At 39.3% G+C, this 19,966-nt stretch overlaps 2 protein-coding genes and 2 long non-coding RNA genes across 4 annotated transcripts in view; all 4 read left to right on the top strand.

The window, feature by feature from the left end:
• The first annotated feature begins 284 nt into the window (after window positions 1-284).
• Window positions 285-6,975, top strand: LOC140321596 (uncharacterized). The gene is made up of 5 exons (XM_072398330.1): window positions 285-486; window positions 2,393-2,539; window positions 3,468-3,611; window positions 5,117-5,261; window positions 6,836-6,975. Exons 1-4 carry the CDS (start codon window positions 303-305, stop codon window positions 5,248-5,250), a joined length of 609 nt encoding a protein of 202 aa, XP_072254431.1. The 5' UTR covers window positions 285-302; the 3' UTR covers window positions 5,251-5,261; window positions 6,836-6,975.
• Window positions 6,976-9,890: 2,915 nt separating this feature from the next.
• Window positions 9,891-12,941, top strand: LOC140322962 (uncharacterized). Its single transcript, XR_011919282.1, has 3 exons — window positions 9,891-9,976; window positions 11,482-11,631; window positions 12,780-12,941. It is a non-coding gene; the product is annotated as an uncharacterized lncRNA (long non-coding RNA).
• Window positions 12,942-14,566: 1,625 nt separating this feature from the next.
• LOC140322957 (uncharacterized) lies at window positions 14,567-16,843 on the top strand. The gene is made up of 3 exons (XR_011919281.1): window positions 14,567-14,720; window positions 15,595-15,729; window positions 16,724-16,843. It is a non-coding gene; the product is annotated as an uncharacterized lncRNA (long non-coding RNA).
• A 1,666-nt stretch (window positions 16,844-18,509) lies between these two features.
• LOC140337579 (uncharacterized) overlaps window positions 18,510-19,966 on the top strand; it is a 14,059-nt gene continuing 12,602 nt past the window's right edge. Inside the window, exon 1 of the mRNA XM_072421325.1 lies at window positions 18,510-18,603. Coding sequence (XP_072277426.1) covers window positions 18,510-18,603 — 94 coding nt within the window. The remainder of the gene's footprint in view (window positions 18,604-19,966) is intronic.

Genomic DNA, 19,966 nt, shown 5'->3' with positions numbered 1-19,966 from the left:
GCCTGGCTAGTTTATAAAAACTGTTCTTCTATTTATTTAGAGCTACCATGACGTGTTCTTCTATACACACATATCTATCTCTACTAACATATAATGAATGTAAAGCAAATTAAGTTCTCCTTTATGATGTGCAATAAAGAGGCCTGTTGTCAGTGCAGAATGGGTGTAGTAGCAATACATTGAGCTATGAACCCACCCTCAGTAAATTACCCTACAATAAATAAATAGCCATATTCCTATATATAACAACACCTTATGGAGATGGTCAGTTGTATCAGTCGAGATTGGTATTGAGAGCTACCATGGGAAAACAACTGATCCTTCTCACAGTCCTCCTCGTATTGGGACAGCCAGGTTTGGCCAAGAAAGGCCACAGTGGGAGCCAAAGTGGGAGCCACAGCGGGAGCCATAGCGGGAGCCATAGTGGGCGTCATAGTGGGAGCCACAGTGGGAGCCACAGCAGGAGCAGCAGTGAAGAAGACAATGGTAAGAATTTATTTATATTTACAACCCCAATCCCACTAATCCCTGCTCGGAAACTGTGGAGGAGAGGGAAACGGTATCTCCTTCCTTCTTGTTTCAACTTCACAAAGGCTAAAGCAAGGCACTTGATGTCCATGTTCACTTTATGCCTGATCATGTAAAATATTTACAGTGGTACCTCATTATAAGTCCGCTTTGGAAAAAGTCCAACTTGGTATAAGTCTGTTTGGACACGAAAAATCTTGCTTGGTATACAACCTTTGCTTGGTATACAACCTTTGCTTGGTATACAAGCTTTGTGCTAGAACTTGTATGGGTCAAAAATGAGTCATAACACCGCGTGCTACCCTTATTTACCTCTCCCGAGACAAAGCCACAACTGCCCACGAGCGTCAGTATGCCAGTTGCTACCATTTAGTGAACAACCCGCGCTATAACTCTCTGTGAATTACATAACATCTCCTCCTCCTCCCTTCTCAGCACCATCCTAGTAGGCACTCGACTCTTCTCAGCAAGGTAAAGGGAGGTTAAATTTTCATTTATTTCATGTAATTGCTTTTGTATGTATGTATTTTAGTATAAGGCAGTATTTAAATTATTTCATACAGTATAATAATTTTTTTTCATGGGAAGGGATTAATCTTTTTCCTTTTATTTCTTATGGGAAAAATGTATTTGGTATAAGTCCTGTTTGGTATAAGTCCAACGATCTGGAACGGATTAAGGACTTATACCAAGGTACCACTGTATATATATTCTGTCACATCATTTAAATTTATCTCCTGAAGAAGCAGATATATGCTCAAATCAGTGAAATGCGTTGGTAACTTGTTTGTTTATATTAGGACCCAAATGATGAAAGGGTGACTGTACCCCTAAATACAGACTTCAAAATAAAATCTTATGGGACATTTTGTATCAAGGGATATTGATATACCTTACCATATTTTGTACGTTTTCAACTTGTTTCATTTTTAAGAAGAAACAAGTTTGGTATAAACAATTTTTATAAATCAAATCTGTGATTGCTGTTAAGGACCCAGTTTTAGCCTTATTTTCCACAAGGTACTCTCTTTGATACCTCAGGGTGTGATAATCTAACTTCATGTTATGGAACGTGGGAGGAAGCCGAAGTATCTGGACCAAACCCACACAAACACAGGGAGAACCTGCAAACTCCATGCAGATAGTGTCCTGGCTGATATTTGAACCAGGAACTAAGATGCTGCAAAGGGCAGTGTGCTAACCACCATGCTGCCCAATACATAGGATTAAAGCTGGACTCCATGGATGTGTCAAACTACCCAAGCGATGGGAATTGTTTTCTTGTAGGTTACCACTGTAATGCCCTTTCACTTACTTATCCCTCACTCCAACAGGTTTCCTTCTTTCTGTATGACTGATATCCCAGGCATTTCTCTTTGGTGCTCTGTCAGTTGCAGGCATTCTGATGTTATCACGTATAATAGAGGAACTGCAGTTTTGCATGATGAGTGAAGACGCAGAATGCCAACCCATAACCATTGGAGAAGTGTGTGCCAACAGTAGAGGAATTCCCCTGCAAAGGCAATTCTGACATATCCATGGAGCTCCTCTGCACAAAACTATTGAAACTATTAGCAATTCCTTTTTTTTGTGGCAGTATACCCGGTACATCTCAGAGCTGTCGTACTTTTCCACCTTTCTCTGCCTTTTGAACTAATGACCTGGAACAAGTATACATCTATCAGGTTTCAGAATACCCGGACAGTAAAATTGTTCAAAAGAGAACATTTCTCACTTTGTTTTTTTCCAATTTAGAACCCATCAAGATATAATAATGGTTTAGTTAGGATTTTGGCTATAATGAGTTAGATGGACTGAATTACTAACATAACCTTGTCTTAGTTCTCTATTTCTGCACTTTCAGCAATAAACAATCAATGTAACATCTCACCATATAAGAGAAGGGACTGCGGATATCCAACCATCAGCAGGGAGGAGTGCAGCAAGAGGAAATGTTGCTTTAATTCTAGCATTCCTGGCGTGAACTGGTGCTTCTTTTCCAAATTACAAGGTACAGCCCCTCTAGGCAACCCCAACAGACAATGTGATGCATATAGTAGACTTTACATGATGATTGAGGATGGACATTGAGAGAAGATGACTCCAATGTTATATCCAACGACCTTAACTTAGATTTACCACATCAACAAGGTAAACCAATTACACAACGACGGGTATAGTAGGGGATGTCTATACTGACGTGGGTTACCCCAGTCAAAGACCCCCCAACTTTTTCATTGTTAACCCACTGCATTGTTGTGGTTTACTGGTTTACTTGACCCTGTAGACATATGCTGGGCCCTAGGCTCCCGCTAGTCTTGTCTTTTGGATGATCCAGCTCTGATGGATTACCTACATTTCATCTACTATACCCAACTGTATCTACAGTGGCTTTGAGTTCTAAATAATTTTTATTTGGTTGTTGCAAGGGATACATGGGATATTTTAATAGGTGACATGTCTATTTAGTTTTATTGGGCACCAATGAGTTGGGTTGAGTTATTGATCTATAACCCATGGCTGCTGTATTGGAGCCAGAATCATGAAGACATTGGCCCTGATTTATTAAAGTTCTCCAAGGCTGGAGAGAATACACTTTCTTCAGTGAAGCTGGGTGAACCAGCAAACTTGGAAAGGATCTGGTCCAGGATCCGGTCCTAACAAATAGCCTGTCTTTTAGGAAATTCATTTCAGGTTTGCTGGTTACCTAGCTTCACTGATGAAAGTGTATTCTCCCCAGCCTTGGGGAACCTTAATAAATCTGGGCCATTATGCTTGGGCAAAGCCTTACCCCACTCTGAGTTTTCCCCTTCAGCATGGTGGAAGGTCTGAATGTCTCTTTATTGATGGGAAAGCTAAACAATAGCCATTTATGATGTTGAAAGTACAGTTCATGTATATGTGTTCACTCATTGTACTTGTTTTCTGCTGTTCCCAAGATGAAGAGCAGTGCTGTGTGAGCACCAAAGAGCGGAAGGACTGTGGCCATTCTGGAATTAGTGCTAAGGAATGTTATTTGCTTGGTTGCTGTTTCGATTCTAGCAATCCCAAGAAGAACTGGTGCTTTCACCCAAAATACCAAGGTACAGTCACTGGTTTCCTTACCATTGTTTGACACTAGTTGAGCCTCGTAAGAAAGAAAAGGAATCTCCTGCAGATGTTTGCTGCTGTCTGCCGCGCTGTCTTTTTGATAATTTTCACTCTAGACACACCAAAGGTTTTAACTTTGACACACCCAAGTTTTTTAATCCTAAAGACAATTCATCAGAGCAATTAGAGAAGTTTTTCAACTTCCTTTCCTAAATAACCCAAGGTTTAAAAAGACAGAAATAGTCCACAAGTGGGAATTGGAATTCTTCCTATTAAGTAAGTGTTTGCCAAGTCTAAATTTTACATAGAAATAGGTAAGAAAGAAAAAAACAGCTTTTTGTGGCAAACTTAAACAGATAAAACAATACAATTTGTTTATAAAAAGACTTACATCAAAAATTTGTTACATTTTATTATAAACACATAACATAGCATAGATATTGTTAAATGGGCTCATTACAGTAAATCATGAAGCCCACTCTGTATATTATTTACCTTATTATTTACCTGGCTGTAGGCATCTCACCTGATCCACTTTTCACCAAGGACATACTATAAGATTCGAGAACTCTGGGACCCCTTTCTTCTCTTCATGGTATTACATCTTTAGAAAAAATGTCTTCCAGTACTAATCAATATTCTATGACCCATAAACCTTACTCACTGTCTTGTTGCTACAACCAACTTCATAACCGTGCTAACCTGAGCATTCACAAACTTCAAACCTGAAGATTTACAAACTCTTAAAATTAACTCGGATATTTGAAACGTAATATAATAAAATACTGGTAGCAAGAAAATGAAGGCTCCAAAAACTAGGGGTTACTACATTCTATCATTACTCAAGTCATGATCAATATTTCGTACAGCCAGTCATCAATGTTACATTTTAGTACCAGTATCTCCTGCTTTTATTGTATACCTGAGTTACTAACAACCAATGTAAGTCTCCATATATCCCCTGAGGAAGCAATAAGGCGAAACGCTTTAGGAATAAGACAAACACTTACACCATTGGAACCATAGTATAATAATATACAGATATCATGATTTACTGTAATGAGTCCATTTAACAATGTCAATGTTATATGATTATATTGAAATTTAAAACATATTTGATTTAAGAGTCTTTTCATAAATAATTAGTATTGTTTTATTGGTTCAAGTTTGCCGCAAAAAGCCGTCTTTTGCCTTCTAACCTATTTAGAACCCAAGGTTTACCCGAAGTTTATCCAAAATTTACACATTTTTTAACATTATATTTCATTAACAAAATGTATGAATCAACTTTTACTCCTGACTACTTATTTTAAAATTAAATCAAATTTGAACAGTTTTGGTATTTTAGGTAATATTGGGGTGAATCCATTTTAAAAAACTTTTTTAAAGTTTAAAGGCAAACACTTTGTCTGGCATGTATTTTTTTCCAATTTCAGACTAGTTTTGTTTTGTTTTTTTTTCTTTAAATGCATTATTGGCTTGTGTGTATTGTATGCAGGATGCTCCGTCAGCCACAAAATGAGGAAGGATTGTGGGTATCCCAATATCAGCTCCAAGGAGTGTCAGTCAAGAGGTTGTTGTTACGACTCCAGCATTCCTGAGACCATCTGGTGTTTCTATGGATATAAGTAAATCTGAGAATGGTAAAAAAATAATAATAATAAATGGAAAATATGTTTAATTTTGGGGAAAATGTTGGATAAGCAATAAACTACCAGTCTACCGACAATAGTTCCGAGGACCAGGTAATGGAATTATATATGGAATCAAATATATATATATATATATATATATATATATATATATATATATCTTAGGAACTCTGCTCCTTTTAAACTTTTTTGTCAGATATAAGTAAATATTACAACTTTGCCCTGAATAAACCGTCCACAGGTTGAGTAGGTTCATTATTGGTGCATCTGTCAATGGGACGAGAAAGCACCAACATCAGTAAATTGTGTCCCCATCTCCACAGAACTGTGGAACTCCTTTCCAGGGAATTATCTTCTTGTTAAGACCAATGCACAAACCTCCTCTATTTATTTCTATGAGTATACCATAACGTACTGGGGCCCACCATGAGTGCTGTTTACCCATAGAAAAGATTGGGGCCATGATGATGTGTCTAGACACTACGAGCAAGACACTGTAGGTACATCTTCAAATCTGTGCTGGAAATGCTGTACAGCTCTGGTTTTAGGGCTGCGCCCCCTGCCAGGTGACACAGGTTTACCTGGGGTGTGGAGTCTAAGGCCCTGATTTATTAAAGCTCTCCAAGGCTTGAGAGAATACACTTTCAGTGAAGCTGGGTGATCCAACAAACCTGGGATTGATCTGGTCCGGGATTCAAATTATTTGCTAACAAATAGCAAATTACATTGAAGAAATCCATTCCAGGTTTGCTGGAACACCCAGCTTCACTGATGAAAGTGTATTCTCTCCAGCCTTGGAGAGCTTTATTAAATCAGGCCCTAAGTGTTACCCAGTCGTCACCAGACCAGAGTACCCTGCAAGGGGATGATGGGCTGGCAACACTAGTGGCAACCGGACTATTTTTCTGCAAGGAGAACAGCAGCCACCCAACCAGGGGCAAGTGGAAGGCAGGGCTCTAGTGTAGGGACAGCCAAGATCAGGTACTGGATAGCTGCTAGGGGGAAACAGACTGAGATTGGGGCAGCCAGAAATTGAAGAACAAGATCTGGACAGTGCAAAGTTAGGGCAGACCGAAAGACAGGATACTGGGTCAAAATCAGGTATCCAAAAAGGCTCCTTATGGCAGAGTATAGCTGGGCTAAGTCTCAGGTAGCAAGCTGAGGATCCAGTAAACAGACTCTGGAACAAAATAGGATTTAAAAATGGCAACCAATAGCAGGATAAGATTGAAACCAAAATCTTGTCTGCTTATTGGTTGCAGCACATACTCTGAAAGGGAATCCTGAGAAAAGGACACACAGCTAAAGGGAGGCTGAGGATGCAGATAGACAGAGAATAGACAGAAGGTCAGTATTCGTAATGATGGAGATAATTGTTTAATGAACATCTGTACCACAGGTAGTATTGCCTGGGCACTCCATGCTGCAAGTGATCATAGACAGGCACTGTTGAAGCAAAGTTATGAAGATGGTATAATGCTTAAGCACAATAACACATCTCTATACAATATAATCTCTACAGAGCCAATGCAACAATTTATCCTTTGCCTTTTTTTTACGTTTAGGTCATCGTCTGGAAAAATCCTTCAAAAGACTGGCATCTAAATGTACAGCTGTGAATTTAATTTTTACTTCCATAAATAGAAAGAAACTGTATTTGATATCACTCACAAAAATAAAATTACTATAAATATTATAAGCATTATATGGGATCACTGTTGTGTAAATGAGCAAACTATAAAGAAGGAGTAAATCTCTGCCAATGATATATTTCAATTCCTCTAAGTGGTTAAGCCCCAAAGATATGAACAAATGTAAGAAAATAAACCTGGAGTGATTTTAACTTTCTATTATAATACTATTAAATAATACAGGTATATTGTATTTATATATGGTTATATATGGTGATCATATCCTTCCTTCAATGTCTAAGGAAACAAGGACATGTGACTGTAAGCCATGAGTTATCTTGTAAGGGGTCTACATCCTGGCTGATCTTTTTATAATCAATATAATTAAATAGTTTTGGCTGGGAAAGTTTGTCCTTCTCTTTTGCAATCTGTTGAGCTCAGCAGGCTCTTCTTTTTTACTTTATGTGGACGGAGCCTTTAGTATCATTGATCAGCAGATTATTGATAAGTAAACATTACAGATGAAAACACCCATGTAATATTACGCTGGCCTGCTGCCTGTCCTATTCACCAAATGTTCATATTAACACACCAATCTGTTATTTGAAAATCAAACTGCTAAGATCGATTGGCATTTATACATAGAAAAGTTCATATTCAAATATATATTTAAAATGTGACTTGTGTAATTACCTGTAATTTATATTAATATATAAAAATTCTCTAGCTGAAATATGAAAGCAGGCAACAGAAGGATGGTCTGCAAAGTTGAAATAATGCAAAGTAGTGCAGCAATGAGTGAGCAAGTTGTTTATAATGTTATATTTCAATATCTGTGACTATTGTGGAGGACAGCAAAACACATTACAAAAAGTTCTGCATATTAAGTTTTGTTTTCTTCTGTATGGTATAATGATCTTAATTATTCTCATGTCTGTAATTAGAAGGGTCTCTTGCACATTGGTAAGCCTGAATGTAAGTTCAATGTACCTGAAGAACTTTTCTGCAACATTACACATCATTCAGAAAACCCCTTGGATGGAGCAGGGACTACACAACCATGACTCACTTATAGATCCCAATATGTTGCTATTATTCAAAACAGGTGTCCCAGGGAAGAGGCTTTAAAACATTTAGGAAATTTAATGATGTAAAAGGTGAGTGTTGGTGGGTGTTCAGAATGGGATTGGCTATATATATAAATGAATGCATAAATAAATAAAACCTGGGTCTACTCAGGGCAGCTTTCCCCCTTCATCCAATATCTTTTCCCTGATTTCCTCCCTTACAAACACCCAGACCTTAGCTGCATGGTGGCACACAGTGAAGAAAGGTCCTTTCAGTCTTCTCCTGGGTGTGTCATATGAAATTTCTGAACAGAATAGCCTTCGTTTGAAGTTACTTTGTTAGATATCTAAAGTATGTGTAAGGCACTTTATAGGTGTGGTTGACAGGATACATGACATTGCAAGAAAAACCTCAAAGCGGTAAAGTTTGGACCATGTTGATACAGGACCTAGTGTCCGTAATGCCTGGGCCTAGGGACACTCGTGTCAATATAATTTGGCCAAGGCCAAAACAACAAAATAGAGGCTCTTAGCTCCACTTACAGAGCCCCGATAACAAACCTCAGTGACAGACTCCCTAGTGCAGATCTCAGTACAGGCTCCTAGGCGTACCTTAGTACAAACCCCCCAGTAAACACCAGTATAGACCTTCAGTGAGATCCAAAGGAAGACCATACACATAACCCCAAACCCCATTGTAAGCCTCAGTAAAAACCCAAAAGCAGACCCTCCACACACAGATTTTGGTAAAGACCCCCAGAAACCCCTGGTATACCCCTGGTATAGACCCCTTAGTTTAGACTCACAGAGTCTCAGTTCAGATCTCATTTCAGACCCCCAGTGACAGACCTCATTGCAGACCTCCAGGAATAACTTAGTACAGCGTCCCCAGGCATACATCAGTACAGCCTCCTGGGTGGACTTTGGTACAGACCACCCCCCAAGTAAACCATAGTATAGTTTGCAGACTTCAATATCCATCTTTCAGGGAGATCTCATTAAAGACCCCCAGTGACAGACCTCAATACAGAACACCAGGAAAACCTTATAACAGCCTCTCAGTGACAGACCCCCAGACAGGACCCCAAAACAGACCTTACTACAGACCTCAGGTTACAGAACTCACAACAGGTCACCAGTGATAGACTTCACTACCAACTGCCAGTGAGTAATCACACTATAAACAACTAGAGACTAAAGTCAAAATATACCCCATGCAAACCTTAGTAAAGACACCCAGGCAGACCTTGGTGCAGACCTCTGGGCAGACCTTAATGTAGACCAACAGTACAAACACCTGATTTAAACCAGTGCAGACCCCCTGTGCCAGTGCAGACCCACATGCAGACTTCAGTACAGACCCCCAGGCAGACCAATTATACAGGTGTACAAACGTTGCAATAGCAGCAAAAGTCATATTCTGGGTGTTTTAAACAAAGTTCATTAATTAAAAAAAGTGTTGACCATGCCTTCATTTATATTGAACATAATATTTTCTGAAGGAAAAACATCACGTTGTTGATAATTATGCTTATTGCCAGTTTTAAAACGAGCTCCTATGCACAGTCACTTCAAATCCAAACTTCCAAAAATGGTTGTTTGTTTGGTGAACTCAGTCACAAAGCTGCCATTGCTAATCTTCTAATATTTCTAGCAGCCTAGTTAAATAATGAAAACTCTTTTATTAATTGATAGCTAATATGATGTGTTTCTCTACACATACATTTCATCTCAACTGGCATATAATGATTGCAAAACCAATTAATTTCGTATTTATGAGGTGCAATAAATTGGCCTGTTGGCAGAACAGGATGGGTGTAGTAACATTGACCTTAGCCATGAACCCACCCTCAGTAAATGTTTCCTGCACTAAATAAATAGCCCTATTTCTATATAATGCCCCATGGATTTGGGCAGATGCAATAGTCAAGATCGCCATTGTGAGTTACCATGGGAAAACAATTGATCCTTCTTTCCGTCCTCCTTGTCTTGGGACAGCAAGGAATCGGTAATTTAATTTATGTTTACATACCCCCTTCCCTACTTTCACACTTTAGTTTAGGTACTTAGAAAGAGATAAGATGGTAGATAACAGTTAGAACCTCTGTCCAAGGTTTCTGGATGTTATGGTGTAGCACTCACATGGTGGTGCACACATGAACACTTTGACACATTTATCAGGTCTAAGGTTTATATTTGAGGATAATGACAATAGTAGAAAAGAGGGAAAGGGTGCAGAGTATTCTACACTGATGTGGCTTTAATGCAAAGAGTTTTCAGCAACAAAAGCCAAATATTTCAGAAACCCTATCTAAACACCTTGCTGGTAAAAAGCCTTTTGCCTCTTTCTCTAAATTCAACTTCTCTACTTGCACTACATTGAGAGTTACTAGAACAATTGACCCTCCTATGGCAGTTCCGATACTCTAAGCATTTGCGGACTCCTGTTTATTGTACCATTCTTATTTGGGTCTCTCAATTCCATAGACCTCAAAGATTAAGAAGCAGGTCATCTCTGATTGCAATTCCTTCCCTTGAAAGCAGTCCAAGATTTGGACCTCTCTGGAAAAAACGAGACAGAGAATAAAACAAATCTTCATCTCCATAGGACTTCCTATTCTTTGATTTTCCTGGCATAAACATCGGCCTCGATGAGTGCCAAACCCACTGATTAGGTAACAGTTAAAAAACAAATTGTTAGTGAGCGGCCTTTCTCTCTCTAAAACCAATCACTAAAGCCAACCAACCACTCACTGGAGAGAACTATAGCAGATTAGAAGGTTCTAATTAAAACACCCCCACTCCCTCCCCCTGGAATCTTTAGTTGTCTATTTTATTAATATATTATTATTGACAGATGATGCACGGTTTAAAACCAAATTCTTTCTAACTAGAGAAGAGTTTTCTTGTTTGAAGTTGAAATCTGGGGATATGCCAAACTCCCCAAGCAACAGAGTTTATTTTTTTCTAGGCTAACACTAGAAACATTTTCACTTACTTATCTCTCACTACTCCAGGTTCCTTTCTGTATAAGTGACTCTTTCCCCGAAGCCATTTCTCCTTAGTGCTCTGCCAGTTGTAGGAGCTCATTATATAGAATGCACGAACAGAGGTCCTGAATTATGAGTGAAGACGAATATTGTAGGACTGGAGAGAAGAAGGGGGGAATCCCTCTACAGAAGCTGGTATAGTCACAAAACTTTAAAATGAATACCTCAACACAGTTATGGAAACTGTGATCAATGATTTCTTTTTTTGATGTACATGCTGTACATCATCTTTTCCCTTCCTTTACTGTCTATTAAATCAATGACCTGGAACAAGTATCTGTCCATCATGTTTTGGGTCATCCAATCTCTATAATTGTTTAAGATATGGCTGGGAGCATTTCTTACTTTGGTTCTTTCCAGGATAGGGCCAGCAAAGATAAAACATTTGGTAGGACTATGATAAATGAAATGGACTAAACAGATCAAAAATTGTCTTACTTTTTCTTTGTTTCTGCACTTTCAGCAACAAACAACGATGGGTGTGATGTCTCACCATATAACAGAAGGAACTGCGGATTTGCAACCATCAGCGAGGATGAGTGCAGAATGAGGAAATGTTGCTATGATTCCAGCATTGGTGATGCAAGCTGGTGCTTCTTCTCCAAATCACAAGGTACAGCTTGGCCCAGATTTAATAGAATTAGCAAAGGGATTAAAAGATGAAGAGGTGGCCCTTCAAGCAAACTCATTATGTCATGTTCTGCATATGGTAGTCATGATATGACAATGAAGGGTGGGCACAGACAACATAACACCGATGTTATTCCCAAGGTCCTTAACTCATATATAAAGCACCAATTAGGTAAACTAATTACATAACGGGCAAAAAAGAGTTGGAGTGTTCTTTGCTGACATACCTTTTGAGAAACGTGTCCATTTTTTGCATCTCATAATGTATAGGCATATAGAAAGTACAGATGGACTGGAGAACTTTGGACCCAGATTAGGATAACAGCTTTCATGTCCTTTTTTTTATTTGACATTGGTAAGGACAGGCATAGAACAACTTCTCTATTGGAATGGTCTAAACTAGCATGGATCCTCCCTATCACCTATCCCTAAAACCAACTGGCTTTTCCGCGGTCAAATGACAGACAGATGCACAAGTCTAACCAACTATACTCTTTTTGGGGTTTATTGCTGAAACATGTAGGTAGACCCCTAGACATCCACAGGGTCCTAGGCTCCTGCTTATAGTTGATAGGGATTCCGGCATTCTTGTGAAAATTTCCTTGAAATTCCGATGGGTCCGCAAAATTTTTGCGAAACCATCGGAAATCCAGGAAATCACTATGAGAGGATTTCCGCAGCTGCAGAAGCGAGAACAGCCCAATTCGCCGCAAGACGGAATTTATTAAATTTTCTAGCTCATCCCTAATGGTTGACTTATTGATAATCCAGCTCTTAGGATGCCTACCCTGCATTATATATCGACTTTACTCAACTCAAACTGCAGTAGCTTCAAGTCTTTGGTCAACTCTATTTGGTTGTTATAAGGGCTTTGCACGATAATTTTAATAGGTGACATGTCTGCTTTAGTATTATTGGGCACCAAGATTGAACTATTTTACTATAGCCCATGAATGCTAAATAAAGTTTAATACACCTATCTGCTCTACTTTGAAAATTTCCCTCCAGTACAGTGGATGGTTTGAAAAGCCTCATCGCCTTCTCGTCGATGGAAATTGTCATTGAGGGAATCAAAAGCACAGTTCATTTACATGTGTTCATTCGTTGTACTTATTTTCTTCTATTCTCCAGATAAAGACCAGTGCTGTGTAAGCACCAAAGAGCGAAAAGACTGTGGTCATCCTGGAATTACCGCTAAGGAATGTTATTTGCGTGGCTGCTGTTACGATTCCAGCAATCCAAAGTTGAGCTGGTGCTTTCACCCGCAATACAGAGGTACAGGTTACTGCTTTATTAGACAATTTGTTAAGCCTAGTGGGAAAAATGATTTTACACCTGTCTGTAGGGCCATTTCTCATTATTTTCATACCATAGGCACACCCATTAACCTTCTGTGTGCGTCCCTTCTACAACTGGCCCATTGTAAAAGTGTGCCATTAGAAAGAATGATTTTTTAGGGGAACAGTGACTTTTAATGCAACCTCGCCAGTGTAAACCTGGCGGAGATGTGCGGCTCCGGCCGCGAGCTTTTTCAGTTGCTGAATAGCGCAACGGCGTACGATTTCGGATCGAGAATACGAATGCGCGAGCGATCATCCGATTCTGCTTGATGAATCAGGGGCATTATGTCATGTTCTGCATATGGTAGTCATGATATGACAATGAAGGGTGGGCACAGACACAACATGACACCAATGTTATTCCCAAGGTCCTTAACCAATAAAAAAAAGCACCAATTAGGTAAACTAATTACATAACGGGCAAAAAAGAGTTTGAGTATTCTTTGCTGACATACCTTTTGAGAAACGTGTCCATTTTTTGCATCTCATAATGTATAGGCATATAGAAAGTACAGATGGACTGGAGAACTATGGACCCCTGATCAGGATAGCCGCTTTCACGTCAGCTTTTTTTATTTGACATTGGTAAGGACAGGCATAGAACAACCTCTCTATTGGAATGGTCTAAACTAGCATGGATCCTCCATATCACCTATCCCTAAAACCAACTGGCTTTCCGCGGTCAAATGACAGACAGATGCACAGATCTAACCAACTGTATTCTTTTTGGGGTTTATTGCAGAAACATGTAGGTAGTTTTTTGACCCCTAGACATCCACAGGGTCCTAGGCTCCTGCTTATGGTAGATTGGGATTCCAGCATTCTCGTAAAAATTTCCTTGAAATTCAGATGGGTCCGCAAAATTTTGCGAAACCATCGGAAATCCAGGAAATCACTATAGGAGGATTTTCGCAGCTGCATTCATAAATACAGCCATGGGAATCCTCCAATCAGGTAGTGATCCCCGGGCACTACAGGTCAGAATGAGGGTAAGCCACATACAACTACCACCAACAACACACACAGGGGCTGCAAGAGCATCAGGGGTGCGGAGCTGACAGCTCAGCTCCCCTGATTGGTCTTGCAGGTTTCAAAAATTCTGTGGCTGAATTTACAAAGGCCGTTCTCACCTACATTTTTAGTAAGCGAGAACGGCCCAATTCGCCGCAAGACCGAATTTAATAAATTGGCTCGTTCATCCCTAATGGTTGACTTGTTGATAATCCAGCTCTTAGGATGCCTACCCTGCATTATACATCCACTTTACTCAACTCAAACTGCAGTAGCTTCAAGTCTTTGGTCAACTCCATTTGGTTGTTATAAGGGCTTTGCACGATAATTTTAATAGGTGACATGTCTGCTTTAGTATTATTGGGCACCAAGATTGAACTATTTTACTATAACCCATGAATGCTAAATAAAGTTTAATACACCTATCTGCTTTGCTTTGAAAATTTCCTTCCAGTACAGTGGATGGTTTGAAAAGCCCCATCGCCTTCTCGTCGATGGAAATTGTCATTGAGGGAATCAAAAGCACAGTTCATTTACATGTGTTCATTCGTTGTACTTATTTTCTTCTATTCTCCAGATAAAGACCAGTGCTGTGTAAGCACCAAAGAGCGAAAAGACTGTGGTCATCCTGGAATTACCGCTAAGGAATGTTATTTGCGTGGGTGCTGTTACGATTCCAGCAATCCAAAGTTGAGCTGGTGCTTTCACCCGCAATACAGAGGTACAGGTTACTGCTTTATTAGACAATTTGTTAAGCCTAGTGGGAAAAATGATTTTACACCTGTCTGTAGGGCCATTTCTCATTATTTTCATACCATAGGCACACCCATTAACCTTCTGTGTGCGTCCCTTCTACAACTGGCCCATTGTAAAACACTCAGCTCCTATGAGCTGACTGAACATACATAGTAGCTAAGTCTTCTACTGTTCTACTATCTTTACTTTAAAACTTTATTACCTAATAAATTCTGTGCTCCTAGAAATCATCCAGCGTTTTCTTAAAGCAATCTATAGTAGTTGCTGAAACTACTTCCTGAGGGAGCCGATTCCACATTTTCACAGGCCTTACAGTGAAGAATCCCTTCCTTATCTGGAGGTTAAACTTCTTTTCTTTCAGATGCAAAGAGCGCCCCCTTGTGCTTTGTAATGATCTCACAGTGAATAATTGGGAAGAGAGTTCTCTATATGGACCATTTATATATTTATACAGGGCGATCATATCCCCCCTTAAATGTCTCTTCTCAAGGGAGAATAGATTCAGTTCAGCTAATATCTCCTCATAGCTGAGCTCCTCCATTCCTTTTATTAGTTTAGTTTATTGTGATTAAATAACCCCAAATCTGGTGATTAAAGTTGCACCCCAACCACTAAGTGGTGCACTGGGCAAAGAAAAACAAGAAATGTAGGGAACCCAGACATTGCATGGACAGCAAAAAGAAAAATTTGCTAAGCTTCTAACTTTCTCACTATAATAAATGATCATTTATTTTCTAATTTAACCAAATTTGAAGAATGGAATATGTTTTTTTTCAACGCCAGACAAGTTTTGGTCTTTCCTTTTACATACATCATTCCCCTGTGTGCATTGTATGCAGGATGCGCCGTCAGCCACAGATTAAGGAAGGAATGTGGATATCCCAATATCAGCTCCAAAGATTGTATCTCCAGAGGCTGCTGCTACGATGACAGCATTCCAGAGACCATCTGGTGCTTCTACGGATATTAAACAAGTAAATCTGAAATTTTAATTTTGGGGAAAAATTATTGGATAAGCAATTTGCTTTCAATGTAACAACAAAACATTTGCCTATATGAACCATGTTATGGAATGAAATCTGGATCCATAGGTGGTAAGGTATAATTCATGAGTACCCATCTTTGTCCAGACATAAATACATGTCGTAAAAAAATTGAGGGGGACATGTTTTGTCTTGCATGGGGCAACAAACCTTAACACTTTGGTTTGTTTCTACTTTTGTTGGTCTAACCAATCAGTTTTTTTGGGCTGGAAAATATGGCTTTGGCATATCATTTGCCTGCATTGTTTCAGATAAAATGGGTCCTTTTATCCTGATCTCCAAAAATTTGGAAGTAAGGAACAGCCTTTCCAGGGAATAATTCTTATGCTCGGGCCCAAACAAAAAACAGCTCAAGATATATCTAGGGGTAAGCCATGGACCGCTGCAGGTCTCCATTAGAGATAAATAGAATAAATTAAAAGACAATTGCACCATAGGTAAAGTTGTTTTTCAATTTACAGTAGTTAATTGGTTACTACATTATAATTATTATTATCCAGTATTTATATAGCACCGAAATACTACACAGCGCTGTACAAAGTCCATAGTCATGTCACTAGCTGTCCCTCAAAGGTGCTCACAGTCTAATGTCCCTACCATAGTCATATGTCTTTATACAGTCTAAAGTCAATATTTGGGGGGGGGAGCCAATTAACCTAACTGCATGTTTTTGGAATGTGAGAGGAAACCGGAGTAACCAAAGGAAACCCACGCAAACACAGGGAGAACCTGCAAACTCCATGCAGATAGTGTCCTGGCCGGGATTCGAACCTGGGACCAAGTGCTGCAAAGGCCAGAGTGCTAGGCATGATAGAGCAGTTATAATGGTAGAATAATGCATGGACACATTTACATATCTCTGCACATCATAATCCTTACAAAGCCAATTCAATAATTTATCTTTTGCTCCTCTGTTTTCTTACAGATCATCATCAGGACAAATTGGCATCTAAATTTTCAACTTATGATTTAATTTGCTTTCATAAAAAAAAAGGAACTGTATTTTGATAATACAAAAAATAAAAATGATTTCAAAGCCTCTTAACACTATTTGTGATTATTGTTGGGTAAATGATACAACTTGTAAAGAACATGAAAAGCTCTGCCTAATGATTTATTATAAATTCCCCTGAGTTGTTGAGCTTTTCCTTTGGATCCACAATTTGCATTGTAGTCAACTGTTAGAATTGCTGGGGTGCAGAAAGCTAGACTGCTGTGCACTTGTGGGCCCCATTTCATATTTGTCCAGGGACCCATTTTGTCTGGAACTGTTTCTGATTACTGTTGACTTCTACCAGTTGTATCTGGAGATTTCATATCACAAAGTTATTCTTTCCATATACCTTCCAAAAACTTAGTAAACTTACAACTCATAAAGCAAAGCTTGGATAGTGTATATGCAACCAAGTTTTCTGTGTGAATAAATTAGAATAAAATAACAGGCACCAGTTTCATAATAACAGCTTAGGGTCTGATTCATTAAAGCTCTCCTAAGGAAGACTATAGAAAATAGACTCTCCTAGGAGAAACTAGCAGATCCAGCAAACCTGGAATGGATCCTGTCCAAGATTGAGATCATTTGCTGACTAATATCAAATTATTTTTAGGAAATCCATTCCATTCCTGGGCCCCCCAGGTTCTCACATGATAATCTATCTTCTCCAGTCTTGGGAGCTTTAATAAATCAGGACCATAGTGCTTGCTACCAGTGGGCAATACGCTATAACACTCAGGGTGGTGCTGGTAAGGAAGCACCCTGGGCCATTATTTGATAGGGAAATTAATGTTAGGTAATGAAAGTCATTTTATCTTTATCTAATAAAAGACCTGGAACAAGCATGGAGAAAGTAAATGGAAAGTATACATTTCTACCCTACATGCTTGTTCCAGGACAAAGATAGTAAAGATCAAATCATGATTACCATCCCCAAGCCTGAACCTCTAGATCAGTGTTTCTCAACCAGGGCCCTGTGGAACCCTTGGGGTTCCTCCAGAGGTTGCTGGGGGTTCCTTAAGCAATGAACAATTTGTGACTCTCAGGTCAGTTTAAGTAACACCAATGATCTTTTTGGCTATCTGTAAGGGTCACATTCTTCCCAAAGGCCGGCAACGTACGAATCGCTCTTCCTAATGAACACCACACTAATGTGTGAGCTGTGTATATAGTAATTATAACAGGGCTTCCCTGAGGACCTGAAAGTTATTTCAAGGGGTTCCCCCATGGTAAAAGGATTGAGAAACACTGCCCTAGACACAATATCCACTCTTAGATTTCCGGGTTTACTTTAAGATATCAGTTTTAAATTGCATGACTTTCCATTACTTCCATTGCATTGTAAGTAAGTTTCCAAGCAGCTACAAATAAAAGCAGAATAATACTTATCTATTGATAACTGATTTACGCTATACATGTCATTACATATTGAAAACTAATTGCTGAATTATACCTCTAAGAATCTCTGGTATAGCTTGCAAACACAATTCACAATACACAAAATAGAAACACTTATCTATTCTATGCAGTCACTAGTTACAACAAAGATAATGAGCCCAACTGTATGTTGGAAAAAAATGTGTGGTTTGATATAGAAATAATTGCAGCTAAGATAAAGACTCTACATTGTATATACAAACATACTTCATTCCTATATATATTACTGAGAAAGCCGGCTGCAGTCAGTCTTCTCCATAGTCCAGATAGGACTGGAATGATGGCATCCAAACTATGGCTACTTCTGGTGACGGGTGCACTTATTGGACTTCAGAGTTTAGCCATTGAATATGGCAGTGGTGAGGAAGACTCCCGTAAGTATTTTCAATTTATGTTTACAAGTCCCAATGCAGTTTCTGAAATAGTTTAGGACAAGGCTAACTAGAGCATGACGTCTAATGGGTATGCTGAACAGGCGATGACTATCCAAGACAAACCACCAATGTCTTCCCTAAAAAGATTTGCTAGCATTAGGCATTGTAGAATTAACTTTCACTGGTTGAGCTCAAAGGTTTGGTAGAAAAGAGCAAGAGTTCTACAATGTCTAAAGACAAAAGCTCTTCTGATAGGCTCCATCTCGAAAGGCTTTTCCTTTACCTTGAAGTGTCACAGACCATGGGACCATGTTTTCCTCCGCTGCAGTCTAAGATCCGGACCCCCAGCTCAGAGGCCCCAGGGCTGTTTGTCAAGCCCAAAGTGGTCAAACATTTAATACCGCTTAGCAGGGAGCCTCTTATTCATTGAAGTTAAATTCTCTACACAGTTATCTATTTTTGAATACCCCACCTCGGTGGACACCAAACTCATCTGTTGGCCAGAGGACAAATACAAAATGTTAGAGACTGGCTCGCATCTCAATAGATCCAAGAACTCCTACTTATAACTGGAGATGGTCAACCAAATGTTTTCATGGGAGAACAGGAGCCAAAAAACTTTCCACCAGGTTCTGGACCCATACACCCCCCACACACCATAAAGAGACATACATTAAAGGAGAATTATCCGTGGTGAAGTCTCAGACTCAAGAGGTTGAGGGCAGCACTAAGAACTAATTGCAGCACTAGGACTGCTGCATGCCTTTGGACTGACAAGAAGGAGAAGACCAGAGATGTGACCATATCGTCCTATGGCTTTTCTGTCAGTTGGGGGCAGGCAGATGACCTTGCTATTCTATTTTAAGCGGAACTAAAGATCTACATATAAAAATCAACAATCAGGCAGGTCATTGTTGGAGAAAAGGAGATGTCCCACTGCAATATTCCCTTACACCAGCCTGATAGCTCCAAGTATTTGTCAAAAAAGCTAAAGACACTTACCTGACTGTATATCTTTATAAATTTTAGGACTATATTTAACTTCTTTGTTCAGCTTTGTTCTGCATGAAGTTCAGTTCCGTGAAATATATAAAATATCATAATGCTTTGCATATTTGAAAACCAGATCTTTGCTGTCTGAATTTCCCATGGTACCTTCTTGGTGGAGCAGAAATATTCACATAGGCTAGCTCAATCTTTGGTGTAGGGGTATTTATTGATCAACTCAAACAGTAGAAGGGAAGGTTAAGGGGTGCAACTACTAATCTAGAGGGCACTTATAGGGTCATCTACCATTGATGCATCTCAGTGTTCAGCTTTCTGCCCAGAGATCAGTTTCTTGAAACAGGTGAGACATAATAAC

This window comes from Pyxicephalus adspersus, chromosome 1, assembly GCF_032062135.1.
Source record: "Pyxicephalus adspersus chromosome 1, UCB_Pads_2.0, whole genome shotgun sequence".
Taxonomy (NCBI): Eukaryota; Metazoa; Chordata; class Amphibia; order Anura; family Pyxicephalidae; genus Pyxicephalus; species Pyxicephalus adspersus.
Note: the sequence above shows the minus strand (reverse complement) of the source record. Positions and strands in the feature narration are given on the sequence as shown.

Bases quoted from the DNA above. Each gene is read 5' to 3' on its own strand.
- LOC140321596 (XM_072398330.1), top strand. From the start codon at position 303: ATGGGAAAACAACTGATCCTTCTCACAGTCCTCCTCGTATTGGGACAG. The intron at 2,540-3,467 runs GTACAGCCCCTC...GCTGTTCCCAAG, and splicing joins CTTCTTTTCCAAATTACAAG to ATGAAGAGCAGTGCTGTGTG. The intron at 3,612-5,116 runs GTACAGTCACTG...TATTGTATGCAG, and splicing joins CTTTCACCCAAAATACCAAG to GATGCTCCGTCAGCCACAAA.